General features: G+C 40.8%; 1 protein-coding gene across 1 annotated transcript in view; it reads right to left on the reverse strand.

The window, feature by feature from the left end:
• LOC149469389 (uncharacterized) overlaps positions 1–16,650 on the reverse strand; it is a 119,018-nt gene that overhangs the window by 29,798 nt on the left and 72,570 nt on the right. Inside the window, exon 9 of the mRNA XM_089669318.1 lies at positions 12,444–12,536. Within this exon, the coding sequence (XP_089525444.1) occupies positions 12,444–12,536 (93 nt within the window). The remainder of the gene's footprint in view (positions 1–12,443; positions 12,537–16,650) is intronic.

Below are 16,650 nucleotides of genomic sequence, written 5' to 3' on the forward strand. Positions count from 1 at the left end.
AAAATGAAAATAAATATATATATATATATATATATATATATATATATATATATATAATTTTTTTTCATACTGTCACCAGTCAGTGTCCCTGTTCACCGCCACGCCAGTTATATGATGACGCTGTACTGCACTGGTGACAGTATGTAAAAAAAAAAGTGAAAATAAATTTTTTCATTTTTTCATTTTCCAAAAAATTATGACAAAAAAATACAACTTCAAAAAACTCGCCATTCCTCTTATGAAGTACGTTGGACTGTCTACTCTGCAAAAAGGGGTCATTTGGGGATATCTGTACTATTCTGACATTCTTGGACCTCAAGAAATTAGATTGGCTGTCAGTACTTCAGGATTGATCAATTTTCAGATCTATACCATAGTTTATATACCAAAGTCTATAACTTTCCTACAAACTAAATAATACATCCTAATTTGGGTTATTTTCACCAAAGACATGTAGCAGAATACATCTTGGCCTAAATTTATGAAGAACAATTATTTATTTGTAAACTTTTATAACAGAAACAAAGAAAAATGTGTTTTTTTTTCAAAATTGTGGTCTTTTTTTGTTAATTTAGCAAAAAATAAAAACCCCAGCAGTGATTAAATACCACCAAAAGAAAGCTCTAGTTGTGTGAAGAAAATGATAACATTTTAGTTTGGGTACAATGTTGTATGACCGCGCAATTGTCATTCAAAGTGTGAGAGCGCTGAAACGTGAAAAATGGCCTGGGCAGGAAGGTGTAAATTTGCCCGGTATTGAAATGGTTAAAAAAAACAATTTCACCTATGGGAAACATGACCTGCTGGAGTTACATAAAGACTGTCAGGACATGTAATGACTGAAAAGAGATTACATAAAGACACTGTCTTACAACCAAGAGACTGTTCTGCAAAAGTCAACTGAATTAAAATATATTGCTTAGAGGTAGAGGATTATTAATATCACGTTATTCATAGTTCGCTTGTCACTTTATGCTCACAGAGACAAAACGAAAGTACATTTTAATTATTGGTTTATTCTGCAGCATAGCTCTAATGACACTTTCTTTTGTATACTTGCTCTGCAGATTTCGGTAAGAGACATTTTGTTCTATATACAAATGAGATGAATGGTTTATATGAAAACATTAACTGCAGGAAAACAATTAATTGGGTGACATTGTCAAGAGTTTTTTGCCTAATACACTTAGTTAATTACAGAGTGTGGGTAATGGATCCACCTGTATATCTAGGTTAAATGTCTAGCTCTTCTTGCTGTATTGTTCTGCGGTTTGTCATTGTGATTCTACATTCTAAGTTTAACTATGTACCAGATATTGTGAAAATGTCACATTCAGAAGTTGATTACTAATGTGAAAGCCATTAAACAGTACAACCGATAAATATCCCCTGATGAGATGTAATATTTCTGTAGAAATGAGCAATATTATATACAAATCACTACAATGCATATTTTTTTTTACATAATACCACTCCTTTGTACAGAAAACAAATTACACATCATTCATAAAATATATGTATTACAAATACGCTGCAAAGAAAAGACTTAAATCTAACCCTGGCAGTTTATTAAAGAAGAATGGATATTTATACATAGCATCATTGCTCCAGCTTAGACCAGTGTCACTATGTATATACAGTACCAGTCCTGGCCGATGCCCTTGGAAACTAAAAATCACTGAAGCAGACACCACTATCATGAAACCTCTCCTCCCTCATTCAATATCATTGATTTCGGACAACCACAGGGATATTGGAGGGGTGATAGCCTGCTTCCACAAGCTGGACTAATGTACATATGTACAAACTATCCATACCTGGGATTCATCTTTAAAGCAGGCCATAGACGAGTCAAAAACAGAACGTTCTATCGATCGAGAAACTAAAATGGAGCATATGATTGTGCCATCATTTGTTTTGTTTTTCTTAAAAAAGAAAATCCAGCATGCTTGATCAGACACATTCAATAGCAACACCAAAATGTCTCAGCTGGCACACTAATGATATGAAAAACGAACGGCCATGAATTTTTTGTTTGGTTTTCAATTCGTCTATGGTCCGCTTAAGTGTTTGTAATCTTGGCTCCTTAAGGAATATCTAAAGCCAAATCCTTTGTTTTTTTTTGTTTTGCATAAAATAAGGAAGAGTTCAAACACTTGTAATGTATTTTGTGTCCAATTGGGAAGATTTCACTTCACTTTCGGCCCCATTGGCACATAATGATGTGAGAGGAAATCTTTCCAAACTAATAAGAGGAACTATGAGTCCTGATAGGTGTCTAAATAAATATTGCCACAAACCCCAAGATTTACAGTATCGCGCCTATGGATATAAGCAAGATAGCATAATATGGGAGCTGCTACTATTAAACTGCTGTGAAAATTATTACAAACTGTGATATAATTATATATAGTGACATATAAAATAACCACAAATAATAGCGCTACCCTTATATAAAATGAATAAATAAATCATTAAATCCACCACCAAATAAGTGCATAAAGTGTGACTATACATATATCAAAATAAGGGTCCTCATAGAGTCCATTCAATAAAGTCCATGCACAAAATATTGCTTATGAGCCTCAGCAAATGAAGCTATGAAGTCTTCCTTCACCAGTAAAAATTCAGTGTTTTAACACCAGATTGAACACTCACCAAAAGCTCGTGTTAAGCCAGCATATCTGTGTTAACCAGCACTCCACAGCTCAGCTCCACCTTATGGATATCCAAACAGCAAAAAGCTGGTGATATACAAGCGTATCTCTATTTGCCCAGCTCTCCACAGCTCAGCTCCAGCTTAGAAATATCCAGACAGCTCCATATAGTACATGCAGATATAAAAGATACTCGCCATAGTGCAATAACGTATATCAAAATTTATTCAGATAATCCCCCCATAAAAATACACTCACATTGAGTACAACAATATCCAGCATTTGTTATATAAGTACACACAAGAGCATCCATCTCTCTCAGCAGCGTCTCACCAGCCTGCCTGCAATCAAGTTGGCATTGTTGCAGTCATGTGATCCAGACACGTGGGTCGGCGTGCGTGGTGACGTCACTGACAGACCACACCCTAACGCATTTCGTCATACGACTCGGACAAAGTCACTTTAAGGGTAGCCCCAATAGTTAAGTGTGCCTGGAGAGACTGAAAACAGAACAGTGAAAGCCAGGGGACATAGGACAGCGGAACCAGGGAGTGCTACTGGTCGACCATGGCCCACAGTTTGGATTTTACTTGTGTGCACCAGATAACCACTAAAGCTAGATGCAGGGCCTTGAAGTATAGGAGAATATCAGGCAGTCCCATGCAACCACATAATTTTCAAAGAATTTAGAGTGAAATGCAGAAGCCTATCTTCCCCTATGAATTTAAGAAGTAATGTTCACAGCCGGGTGAAAAAAGAGGGAGGAATCCATACGGCGAGGGTCTGTATCAGTTATAAGATCTGGTGTAGCGTTGTCATTTTGAAAGCATTGCAGCACCCAAACCAGGTCAGATTCAGAGTTCTCCACTTCTGGAGATCTGTCCATATCTTAGTTAGCAAACAGTGAAAATTTGCCTCACAAATATGATCTGAGTTAGGGGTAAGTTGAACCCTTAAATATCTGAGAGTGTGAGAGGCCCAGGAAAAAGAATACGTTTGTTGCAATCTAGCAACCTTATATATGGCTAATAAATGTTAAGAGTTTCAGATTTGGAATACTTAATCTGGTAGTTGGATAGAGCCCCATGATGCTGGAAGAGGGACATTATGTTGGGAAGCGTTACAGAGACATGACATGAGAAAAAGGTAATCTGCATATGCCAGGACCTTATGTTGATCTGATTCACTAGACAACCCTTGGATATTTGGATTGATCCAAATTGTACACAGTAGTGGTGCTAGTGTCAACACAAAAATTAGGGGCGGCTAAAGGCAGCCTCGAATGGTACCATTTGACAATTAAAAGAAGTCAGATTGCTTTTCGGTCACCTACACCATAGCCTGTGGAGAGTAATCAAGGACTGATGCCCAGGAAAACATATGGGACCCAATGCCAATATAGGAAAGGACTGAACGCAAGAATTGCCAGTCAAAACATAGTGCTCACTCCCACATGAGCCCAAAGTTTTAAGGTCCCTAGGGTCTTTTACCGTGATTGCCAAGCAGCCAGGTACACAATCACAGTGACTTCTTTGGCTTAATGAACTAGGGATATGCTTTTCAGATGCTTTATTGCAGAACTTAAAAGTGGATAGGTTCAGGGTAACTGTGGGGTACTCCAGTAAAGGACACTAAACTTCCTCCTAATAAGGTGAGCAAGGGTCCTTGCTTGCACCAAATATTGGACTGAGCCCTTCAGGAACACTTTAGTAGTGAATTTCCTTTAGATAAAACTGACTCTACTGCAAAAGGTTTAGCAGCAGCGATAATGAGAGCAAAAGTCCTTGCATAAGCAGTTAACAGACTGAGCTTTTAGGACGCCAGACACAATGTTCCCTTTGAACAAAACTGACACTAGCATAACAGGGATGGCCACAACACACAATCTCAGGGATCTCTCACTGCAGCCTGTGCTCAGTAATGTTATGGATAATTGGTTGCCTCCTTCCAATATCTTCCAGACACTTTTCCAGTGATACCGGGCTAAATCTCCAGACAAAATGTGCTTCAGTCAGCTCCAGCAACTTTCAACAGAATAGGCCCCCCCAGCTAGCCTAGCTGGGACCTTGTTGTACAGCAGACATAGGCCCCTCAGCTACCCTAGCTGGGACCTCGTTGTATAGCAGACATATGCCTTTCAGCTAGTGTCAGGAATGGACGCAGCACTGGTGGTGGGACTCGCCTGCCGTGTGGGCTGCAGTACCAGAGCTGACCAGCGGGTGCTCTTAGCAGCCAGAAGCTCACAATCAGCCAAACCTGGGGCTGATTGCAGAAAGGTGTATATAAGGCATGACCAGGCCTGTGCTCTGGGCCTTGGTGTATGTTTTCCCATGAGCCTCTGTACCTGGTATCCTGTGTTCCTGCTTCGTTGCTGACCCGGCTTGATTCTGACCTCTGCTGACCGTCTCCTGTTGAACCCCTGGCTTGCCTGACCATCCTTCTGCCTGATCCCCTGTACCGCGCTGTCCGTGAGTTACTGAACCCGGCTTGTGACCTTGACTATTCTCTGCCTGCTCCTTTGATACCTTGCTGCCCGCACGTTGCTGACTTGGCCCGTCTGACCACGCTAACTACTCTGCCATCCATCCATCCTGCACGGATCCAGCCGTACCTGCACATACCTCTGGCGGATCCCTCTACCACTAGCAGGTGTTCTCAGGGGCCGCGACCTGGTTCCTGTCTGCTCCAAGTCCACCCCCACCATCAGGGGCCCTGGTGAATAAGCAGGCTGGGACTTAGACTCCGCGCCCTGGGGAATCCTGTCCTGGGGACCACTAGAGGTACCACCAAACGGTCATTACAGAACCCTACGGCCGGCCTGACCGTTCCACCTCTCCAGCCCTGACTACGCCTGTGTTCCTGCACCTACTAAGATTAGTGGAAGGTTGGTTTGTTCACTGTGCGTTTATGTATATATATCTGGGTGGCTAATAATAACCTGTATTATTATACTATACCTGAAACCTGCGTTTCCCTGTGTCAGTCCACACCTTTCTGGTCATTCCTAGATTCCTGACATCTAGACTAGCTGGGATCTTGTTAAACAGCAGCCACATAGCAAGCCTGCCTAGGAGGCAAACAGCCCCTCCAGGATGTGATCTCCTTCTCAGAGACCTCTGTTCCAGGCCTCAGATTATTTAAACACACTCCCAGGTACCATCGGGGCACTTCTCTCCAGGGATTGGCCAGGGCTGCATAAATATGCAGCTGCTGATTTGGCTCTCCCTGCCCTCTATCTTCCAGAACATTTCTAGACAGTCAGAGGGAAGCAGTCAACCTTGTAGCCAGCGAAACACCGAACAGACCAAAATGGTCACATGCAGCTACACTGATTACAGTGAGCCCAGAACTAAATTTACCTAACCTAGAACCTACCTAGGAGGGTGCTACAGGCACGATCGAAGGCCTTCTCTGCATAAGTGGACAAGAGGATAAGTGAAGAGGCCCTCAATCTAGCCAAATAAATAAGCTTGATGACCTTTGTAGTATTGTCAGATTTTGAAAATAAAACAGCTTAAAGGGGAACTAAACTCTCTCAATCAACAGTAACTATAATTAATCCATATGCTACCAGCATTAGTAAACAGATAGGAAGGTATATTATATTTTCTTGTTTTAACCACTTCAATACCGGACACTTTTACTCCTTCCTTCCCAGGCCAATTTTCAGATTTCAGCACTGTCACACTTTGAATGAGAATTACTCAAGCCTGCAACACTGTACCCTAATGGAAATGTTAGCATTTTTATAGAAAGAGCTTTCTTTTGGTGTTTTTTTAATTATTTGCTATATAAATGAAAAAATACAAAAAAAAACCCCACATTTTTCTTAGTCTTTGTTATAAAGTTTTGCAAATAAGTAATCTTTCTTCATAAGTTTAGGCCAAAGTTTAATTTACTTCATTTATTGAGTACAAATAACCCACATCAGTGTATTTTATTATAGTCTGTGTGAAAGTTATAGAGTGTACAAACTATAGTATATACAGTATATTTGAAAATTGATCAGTCCCAATGCACTGACTGCCTATCTTTAGGCCCTAAAATGCCAGGACAGTACAAATACCCCCCCCCCCCAAATGACCCCTTTTTGCAAAGTATACTAATTAAGGTGTTTAGAAAGAGGCATGGTGAACTTTCTGAAGTTGTGTTTCTTTCCCCACAGTTCTTTGGAAAATTATTACATTAAATAAAATTTGTATTTTTTAACAAAACAGCTATTTTAACAAGTTATTTCTCACATACCTCATATGCATATTTGCAATTACACTGTGAAACACATTCTGCTACCCCTCCTGAATAAGGGGATACCACATGTGTGAGACTTTTCACAGCCTAGATGCATAGAGGGGTCCAAAAATCAAAGAAGCACCTTTTGGGATTTCAAGGAGCATAAATTATGCTTAATTTAGGGATCTAGTTTACTAACTACCTATCACATTTTTTAAGGCAAACACCCCAATGTATTTTCTATAAATCATAATGAGTCTTTTGAACATGTCATTTTTTGCCACAAGTTTTGGAAAATGTGGAAAGAAAATTAAAACATTTTTTTTTTTTTTTTACACAAAGCTGTCAATTTATTAAATATTTCTAATACACAGCATGGACATACTAAGAAATGCACCCCAATCTACATTCTACTACTCCTCTTGAGTATGACAATACTACTTCCATGTGTGAGACTTTTTCACAGCCTAGCCACACAGAGGAGCCCAAAATCCAAAAAGCACCTTTGGGTTTTCAAGGAGCATAGATTAGGCATAAATTACGCATCTAATTTCCTGACTACCTATCACATTTTTAAGGCCCTGGAGCACCAGCACAAACTGACCACATTTTGGAAAGCAAACACCCCAATGTATTTTATATGAGGCATAATGAATCTTTTGAACATGTCATTTTTTGACACAAGTTTTTTAAAAATCTGTAAAGAAAATGAAAATGTTTTTTTTCACAAAAGTTGTCTGTTCATAAGATATTTCTAACACACCTCATGAACATAGTTAGAATTACACCTCAAAATACGTTCTGCTACTCCTCCTGAGTATGGCATTCCATGGGTTAGTATTCTGAATCCAAATCAGACAGTGACAGCTCTCTGCTGCTTTCATCTGTCTTGTTGAGAATTTGAAATGCCTTCTCGCTTGTGTAAAATCTTTTTGGACATGTCTGGCTCTGGTGACATGATACTGCTGTGACCGTGAAAATGGGGCAGATGTGGCAGAATCAGGAGACCAATTAGGATGCACTGGCATGGCTGATCAGGACACTGATGAGGCTGCATTGGTGTGGATGACTGGTGGCTGATCAGGGCTCTGATGTGGATGACTGGTGGCTGATTAGGGCACCTATGTGGTTGCACTATGTGTTTACTGTGTGTGAAAATCACAGTACGTAAACACACTGTGGTCCTGAACAGATCGGCTCTCCTTTCCTCACACACAGTCTCCATGTGAGGAAAGGAGAGCTAATAAATGGCAAACAAATTGTGTTTTACACTCGGACAACTGTGATTGGACACAGCTGATCACATGGTAAAGGTATGCTGTGATTGGCCCTTTCCTTTACCCCAATCTGTGATCCACTGTGTCCAAGGCACACAGCGGTCACAAAGCGCCCCTGATGCGCATCTATGGGGGCGTGCGGGAGGTGCACACATGGGAGGACATCCAGGGATGCCCTCCCAGAACTCGGTAGCCGCACTGAGGCTTCATATGGCCGGTGGCAAGTGGTTAAGGTTTTTTTTTACATTTCTTCAGTTGTTTCCTGGCCTAGATCAAAATGATGTTATCCATCCCAGGGTCTTCATGGGCATTTATTTTATCTGGAGGAGGGGAGGAAGAGTTTTTGCAGCTAAGCACACCATCCTGCCTACATGCTTGAACTAAGGGCAGATGGATTCCAAGAAGTAAATGCTACATGAATCATTTGGCCTTACTCAAGATGTTCACAGCTAGAAATGCTGTTTTTCAAAATGATTTCTCAAGAAAAAAAAGCATAATTAAATTAAAGCACATATACTGTAAGAGCTAAGGGAGAGGGTATAACTGTTGAAACGCATGAGATCTTCTTGACATTCAGGAGACCCTGGTACAGGATTCATTATATGTCCATACACTTAAAGTAGTTGGGAGTATTTTAAAAACTTTTTATTAACCACTTGAAGATCAGACTGTTTTGCTTCCCTCCTGCCCGGGTCTTTTTTCAATTTTCAGTGCTTTCACAGATTGAATGACAATTACTCATGCAACACTGTACCCAAATTAATATTATATCATTTTTTTCCAAGACAGAGCTTTTTTTGGTCATATTTAATCACCACTGTGTTTTTTATTTTTTGCTGTATAAAGAAAATTAAAAAAAAAAAAAAGTTTTGCCTAGTTTCTGGTATAAAACTCAAGAAAATAGGCCAAAATGTATTCTGCTACATTTCTTTGGTAAAAAAAAACTAAACAAATAGATTTACATTATTTAGTCTGTGTGAATTTTATAGTCTCCATATCTTGGAAACACTATGTATATTCTAAGAGGATCGGTGTGTCTTTTGAAAATTAAATTTTTCTGCCACACATTTTTAAAAATGTACAGTGGAAAGAAAGTGAAAATGTATTGTTTTACACAAAGTTGACAATTAATTAGATATTTATAGCATACATGTAGGCAGGTGCAGTCTGTTTTCTCCACTGCAGGTGGCACTCAACTGCAGCAGCATTGCAGAGGGAGAGGAACATACTCCTCTATGGTTTCCTGGGTCACTGGGGAAATGATCTGGTTGGATGCTGCCACACCATGTGACTCTGACGGCCATTTTTGGTCAGGCAGAGTCTATTTAGGACCCTAGCTCCTGAGCTTGGCACACATTTTGTGAGTGTACACGGTAGGGAGAGGTCACACGTCTGTCACGGAAAGTGGATTGTGGTAAGGAAAGGCTCTAGTCATGTAGGGACAGAATAGGGACATGCTATCCTTCCAGGAATCCTCCCATTTGGACACAGACCAGCCAGGCCAAAATCCACCCTTGGGGACAGATGCTTTTGGCACATCTGAAACATGCTCCACTCCACATACCTGTTAAGAACTGTGAGTGTTCCCAATCAGGTGCCTACCCACTGGGCTGGTTGTATTGGTAAGCTTTGCCTTCAATACAAGTTCTGTTTATTGAAACCAGACTCGGTTTAAATTACTGCAGCACCCATCCACATACAGATGTACTACATCCCCCATATGAAGCTATGAGTCCCTGTGACACAACTTGTTGGGGAGGGGCAGTGACGTCACCACGCATCTGATCATTGATACGGCGAGTACTGACAATGTGCGCAAGCACACCCACGAGGCTGATCTTCACCGCAAACAGAGGATATTTATATGAAAGCGCATACTGTTTTATCATAATGTGAGTGCACAATGGGCGCACAATAAAGTCTTTTTATCTTGGATAAGACACTATATATCTTTCTTTTTTCTATGATCCATACGAGGAAATATAGAGAACTGGATTGAGGAGTACTTTGAAGAGGGAGAGATCCCTGTATCCACACAGGCTCACAGTGCAGCTTCCTCTCTACACAACTCCAGCTACACAACCACAGGCTGTTCACAAGGAGAGTATACTAAAACCAGCTATCTGCTGAACTTTTACCCAGTTTGATTTTGCTCAAGTGCACATTGGATTTACATATTGATATATTTTTTATATAAAGATCACGATTCGACTTTCTCACTTTTATGTTTATGTTGATTCATTTAATTTTCACTTTTATGCTTACACTATTAATATTTATTTATTTTGCATTAATTTGGATTACATGAATAATTTATATATTTATGGTGGAAGTTCATGTAGATATCAGACTACCATATACTTGGAATCAAGTACAGAGTTTTGTCTAATATATAGATTAAGATATTTAACAGAGCGCGGCACCCTAAATTAATTTTTTATTCAGTGTGCTGTAATGGTTGCCTCTGTACGTGTGGTCAGAAATATAACTCAGTGTAGTGTCACCTATAGCGGCCCTCATTCCTATAAACCAAACAACTCTAGCCTATTGGTACATGGCTGCTCCCAGGAATGTCATGTTCACTGGCCAGGAGGTACAGGAGGCTGAACAAAGGGTGAACAAAAGAGTTCCTGTGGTTCCAGTAGTGCAGTTGTATGCAGGGGATGGCTGGGACTGGTGTCTGAGTAATGTAGCCAGCAGGACATGCAGATGGATTAGTTCAGGCAGCAGGAAGAGACCTAGTCAATAAACAGCCAAAGGATTGGTCCAGACAACAGGTACAAACTCTTTCCGTCAGCCCTATAGCAGAAGTACCGTTACAGAGAGGTATGGGTGCGCAAAATCACGTGTATATGTGATTTTGCATCTCCGGGTGGGGGGGGGGGCACGGGAGGCGCGCACGTGCCCTACCCATGCTGCCATTCGCGGCCTTGGCTGTCAATCACCAGGTGCTAGCCGGTGATTGCCAAGCATCTCCGATGGGGTAAGAACTGTTTGTAAACAAAACAGTTCTCTCCCCTGTCAGCTCCTGCACACTGCTTTGCATGGCTGTGCATAGCACAGCATTGCAAAGCAGTATGCTTACAGTGAAGCACAAACACAGCCCAGTATGCAAAACAGCACACAACACACAGTTAACCCTTTGATCACCCCACATGTTAACCCATTCCTGCCCAGTGCCATTAGTACAGTGTCAGTGCTTTTTATTAGCACTGATAACTATATTGGTGTCACTGGGGATGTCATTGACGCCAAGTCAGTTCCCTCCAGAGTCAGAATGCCTGCTGCAGTCTCGCTATAAGTCGCTGATCGTCACCATTACTAGTAAAAAATATATACAAATCCCAGTATATATACCGCCATTTGTAAAGGCTATAAATTTCATGTAAACCAATTAATTTACACGTATTGGGATTTTTTTTTAGCAAAGACATGTAGCAGAACACGTTTTAAATTTATGATGAAATTTGATTTTTAAAATCTTTCCACTGGACATATTTAATAGCGAAAAGTCAAAAATATTGTTTTTTGTCTCAAAATTGTCAGTCTTTTTTTTTTTTATAGCACAAAAAATAAAAAGCGCACAGGTGATCAAATACCAATGAAAGAAAGCTCTATTCGTGGGAAAAAAGAATGTAAATTTAATTTGGGTGCAGCGTTGCATGACCGCACAATTGTTAGTTAAAGTAAACGCAACGCTGTAATGCAAAAAATGGCCTGATCAGGAAGGGGGGTAAATTCTCAGGAGGGCAAGTGGTTAATAAACAGGCCAGGATTAGTAAGGCGGCAGGCAGAGGCAACACTGCACTGGTGTGGTGGCGATTAGGAATGTTGTTACTAGCTGCATTAGCTCTGGTGACACTGTACTGATGTGGCAGAGATTGGGGACACTGTTGATGGCTGCACTGGTTCTGGTGACAGTGGCACTGGCATGGCTAGTGAACAGGAACATTGTTGCTGGCTGCACTGGTCTGGTGACCCTGTGACTAGTGATATGGTGATTTTGGACACTGCCTGCTTCCGGAGCCTTGCACACACATGGATATCAGATTGGGAGCAGCGGGTGTGTACTTGCAGTTGCTGCATCCCAATAAACATTGATGGGACTGCCTGCACAGGGATGCACGGAACACCTATGCATCCCCATGCTGGTAAACATAGCCCTCGCACAGGCTACACATTGATACACCCTGTGTGAATGAATAAGAACTCAGAAAACACAAAAATGCTTTTTCTTTATCATAAATATTAAAAGAAAGATCACTTGTAAAGTCCCTACCTCTGTAGAATCAAAATGTGAGTCAAACTCTGCAGTTAATGCCATCCTCTTGAAAACATCCAGTGTAATTTGCTTACTCATTTCTGATGTCACCTGAAAAATAGATGTCATTTATAAATGATTGATTGCATTTATTTACTGTATTTATTTACATAGCACTGACATTTTCCTCCTTATTACATTCTGATGGGAGATGGGCTCTGTGCTAATGGTCTTGGTGTGGCACATCCCAGCTACAGTGTGCAGTGGTGACCATACCTCCTCCCTTAGAGGATTCTCCAAAGGAATATATGCAGATGCGGTATATATGGATGTGGAATACCTGCTATAATACACACGGGGGGGATCTGATAAATAGAGATATTAAACTGAATTCATAGATGAGGAAAACCTTGTGAAACCTAGATCAGAGAACAACATAATAAAGGAGAGCTAGCAAAGCGGTGTATGTTTGTGTGTATAAAAAAGATTTCATTAGCACATTTCTGACAACAAATAAGTGTAGTCACACAAATTCTGATCTTGCTTTTGTTACAACCAGCAAAAGCAATTTAAAAGGAAGAGGCAATAAACTAATGTTCCTCTGTGATCTCCATTGGATTTATTCCTTATTGAAGCGCACAGACTAATACTGTTGTGTAACAGCATTATTATATAACCAAGTGTAGTGTCACTCCCGTAGGAGCCACAGGAATATGATTCAGGTCCTCCCCAATTACTTTGCCCCGCAGCCAGGCACATTGGCTCATTCACACATTTCTCCAATAACCAGTCTATGGGTGTTGTTTTTATTTTTGGAGAATGTGGATACGGTTGAGGGAGATAAGTGAGATACTCCAAAATTAGGAACTATGTACGCTTGAGGACATTATCTAATCTTCAGGGCAAGCTATGTAAGAGTACTATAAGCAGTGTCTGCAGCAGCTGTCAGTCTCCCATAGACTTTTACAGGCTGCCAGAAGTAGGGCTGGATGGTACACCGGTGCCTTCCACCACACCTGCCAGAGCCTTATGCAAAAGTCTAGTGTGTATGGAGACTTGCACTCTCCAGCTACTTTATTAGGTCCACCTGTTCAATTGCTTCATAACACAAGTTGCTAATCAGCCAATCACATGGCAGCAACACAATGCATTTAGGCATCTAGACGTGGTGAAGACGACTTGCTTAAGTTCAAACTGAGCATCAGATGGGGAAGAAAGGGGATTTAAGTGATTTGAATGTGTCATGGTTGGTCTGAGTATTTCAAAAACTGCTGATCTACTGGGATTTTCATGCACAACCATCTCTAGGATAATCGAGACTCATCAGACCAGGCAACCTTTTTCCAATTTTCTATTGTTCAATTTTGGTGAGCCTGTGCAAATTGTAGGCTCTGTTCTTAGCTGACAGGAATGGCATCCAGTGTGGTCTTCTGCCGCTGTAGCTTATCTGCTTCAAGGTTTGACATGTTGTGCATTCAGAGATCGTATTCTGCATACCTTGGTTGTAACAAGCGGTTATTTGAGTTACTGTTACCTTTCTATCATCTCGAACCAGTCTGCCCATTCTTCTCTGACATCAACAAGGCATTTTTGTCCACACAACATCTGCTCACTGGATATTTCCTCTTTTTTGGACCATTTTCTGTAAACCCTAGAGTTGGTTGTGCGTGAAAATCCCAGTAGTTCAGCAGTTTTTTTAATATTTTAATACTCAGACCAGCCCGTCTGGCACCAGCAACCATGCCATGTTCAAAGTCACTTAAATCCCCTTTCTACCCCATTCTGATGCTCAGTTTGGACTTCAGCAAGTTGGCTTCACCACGTCTAGATGCCTAAATGCATTGAGTTGCTGCCATGTGATTGACTGAATAGCAATTTGTATTACCAAGCAATTGAACAGGTGTACCTAATAAAGTGGCCAGTGAGTGTATATTACCTTAATGAAAGAGGTCAGAGGAAATTGGAGCCCGTGACACTAAAGATTTATCAAGGTAAGTGCTTTTGGCTTGAAAACTTGGTAGGGTCATTTCTTGTACCACTGGCAAATGTACTTATGAGCATAGGTGTGGATCACAGCATTGCTTTTTTGGAGTTGCTTTACACAGAAATGCTCCTGAAGATAAATAGATATAAATAAGATTCATAAAAGATATATAATTTTTATATTTTTTAAAGAGAACTTCTTTTTTTTGTTTACAAACGATTTTATTGTACAAGAGTAGACAGTAGAACAACAGCACACTTTAAAAGTGATATTGTCAGCAAAAACAAGGCACTTTTGAAAAGTACAATACATAAAGGTATATTAACATAACAAAGAAGATAAGAAAAAAAAGAGGAAGTTACAAGTGCATGAAGTACGTAAACGACAAAATAGGTTAGGTGATACACCCGTCAATAGTACATGCCAGCCAACTTTTACTGGGGATGTTATTAAGCATGTAATAAGTGTCTGCAATCTCTCCATGACTCCCATTTTTTATCGTATAAGTGCAGCTTATCCAGTAGGGTATAATGAATGCGTTCCATAAGCATTACAGTGTCAATTCTGTGTAAAACGGAGTCTAAGGGTACAACATTGGACCTCCAATGTAGGGCAATAGACCATAAAGTGGCAATACATAATGTGTGTATCAATCTCAGATTGGCATCAGAGACCCCTGGGATATGGGCCCCCAACAAACAGGTCTGCATGGACAATCGTATCGGGGCGCCCGACAATAAGGTAGCGACCTCAGAAATCCTACGCCAGATCAAAGATATGGTCGGGCAATCCCAAAATATATGAACCAAAGTACCCGTGCAGTCACAGCCCCGAAAACATAGAGGGGACGTTTGTGGAAACAGTACATGTAGTCTTGACGGGGTATAATACCATCTGGTTAGAACTTTAAGGGCCGTCTCACGAACCGAAAGAGATCTAGAGCTCTTGCATATATTATCCACCATGGAATCCCAATCCTCATCCGAAAAAGTGACGCCACAATCCTCCTCCCATTTTCGTCTGTACAAAGGGGGAGCATGAAAAAGACAGATCAAAAATTGGTGATAAAGATTTGAGATAAGACCCCTACCCCTGGGAGAGTCACGGCTGACACGTTCAAAAAAGGAAATCGGAGAGGATGGGGCAAGGCCAAAGTGCGCTTTAAAAAAGTGCCTAATCTGTCTATAACGAAGGTACTCGCGAAGAGGAACATCAAACAACACGCGCAGCATATCAAAGGTAATATAAAATCCTCCTCTTTGGAAATCAGACAATCTGATAAAAGATCGATCATACCACCAACGAAACATATGAGGGGAAGAAAAGGCTACAACAAAAGTAGGATCCCCAAAAAATGACACACCTGGGGGAATAGAAGAGACTAAACCCAATTTAGATTTGTGTTTGGACCAAAGCGTCAGTGAGTGAGTCACTATGGAGTTATGAAAAACAGTCGATCGGGGGGAGATGTTAGACCATAAAATTCCCGGTAAATAAAAAGGGCGTATCGACTGAGACTCAAACTTGATCCACGGGATTTGAGAGTTAATAGTAGCCCATTGTGACAATTGCGCAAAGCGAGCCGAGAGATAATATAGCCAAAAGTTAGGAAGACCGAGACCTCCCGACCGTTGTGAGCGATACAAAATGGATGAGGCAAAACGTGGATGCTTATTTCCCCAAATAAAATTATTAATAGTCCGCTGAAAATGATCCAAAAAGGTTTTTGAGACCGGAACTGGAAGTGCTCTAAAGAGATAAAGCAATTTGGGCAAAATATTCATTTTAACCGCCGTGACTCTACCCAGAAAGGAGATATGATAACCGTGCCAGATCTTCAGTAGAGTAGAGAGACGCGATACACATGGTGGATAATTAGCCGCAAATATATCCGAGTATCTGGGAGTGAGGTTAATCCCCAGATAGGATATCCTGTCCTTGACCCAGCGAAATGGGAAAGAACTACGGAGAGATGCACTTAGGGAGTCAGGAACATTAACAGGCATGACCACAGATTTGGTAAAATTAACGGTGAGACCTGACACTTTGGCAAAATCGTTCAATACAGCACACAAGTTAGGTAAAGAAGTCAACGGGTTAGTAATAAAAAGCATAACATCATCAGCATACATGCTCAATTTAAACTGTGAAACTAATAATGAATAGCCAGAAATATCCGAATGTGATTTAATCGCCAATGCCAAAGGTTCCAACACCAGCGCAAATAAAAGGGGTGAAAGA

The sequence above is a fragment of the Staurois parvus genome, unplaced genomic scaffold (assembly GCF_062004578.1).
Source record: "Staurois parvus isolate SC_StPar_1 unplaced genomic scaffold, SC_StPar_1.0 ptg000071l, whole genome shotgun sequence".
Classification (NCBI taxonomy): Eukaryota; Metazoa; Chordata; class Amphibia; order Anura; family Ranidae; genus Staurois; species Staurois parvus.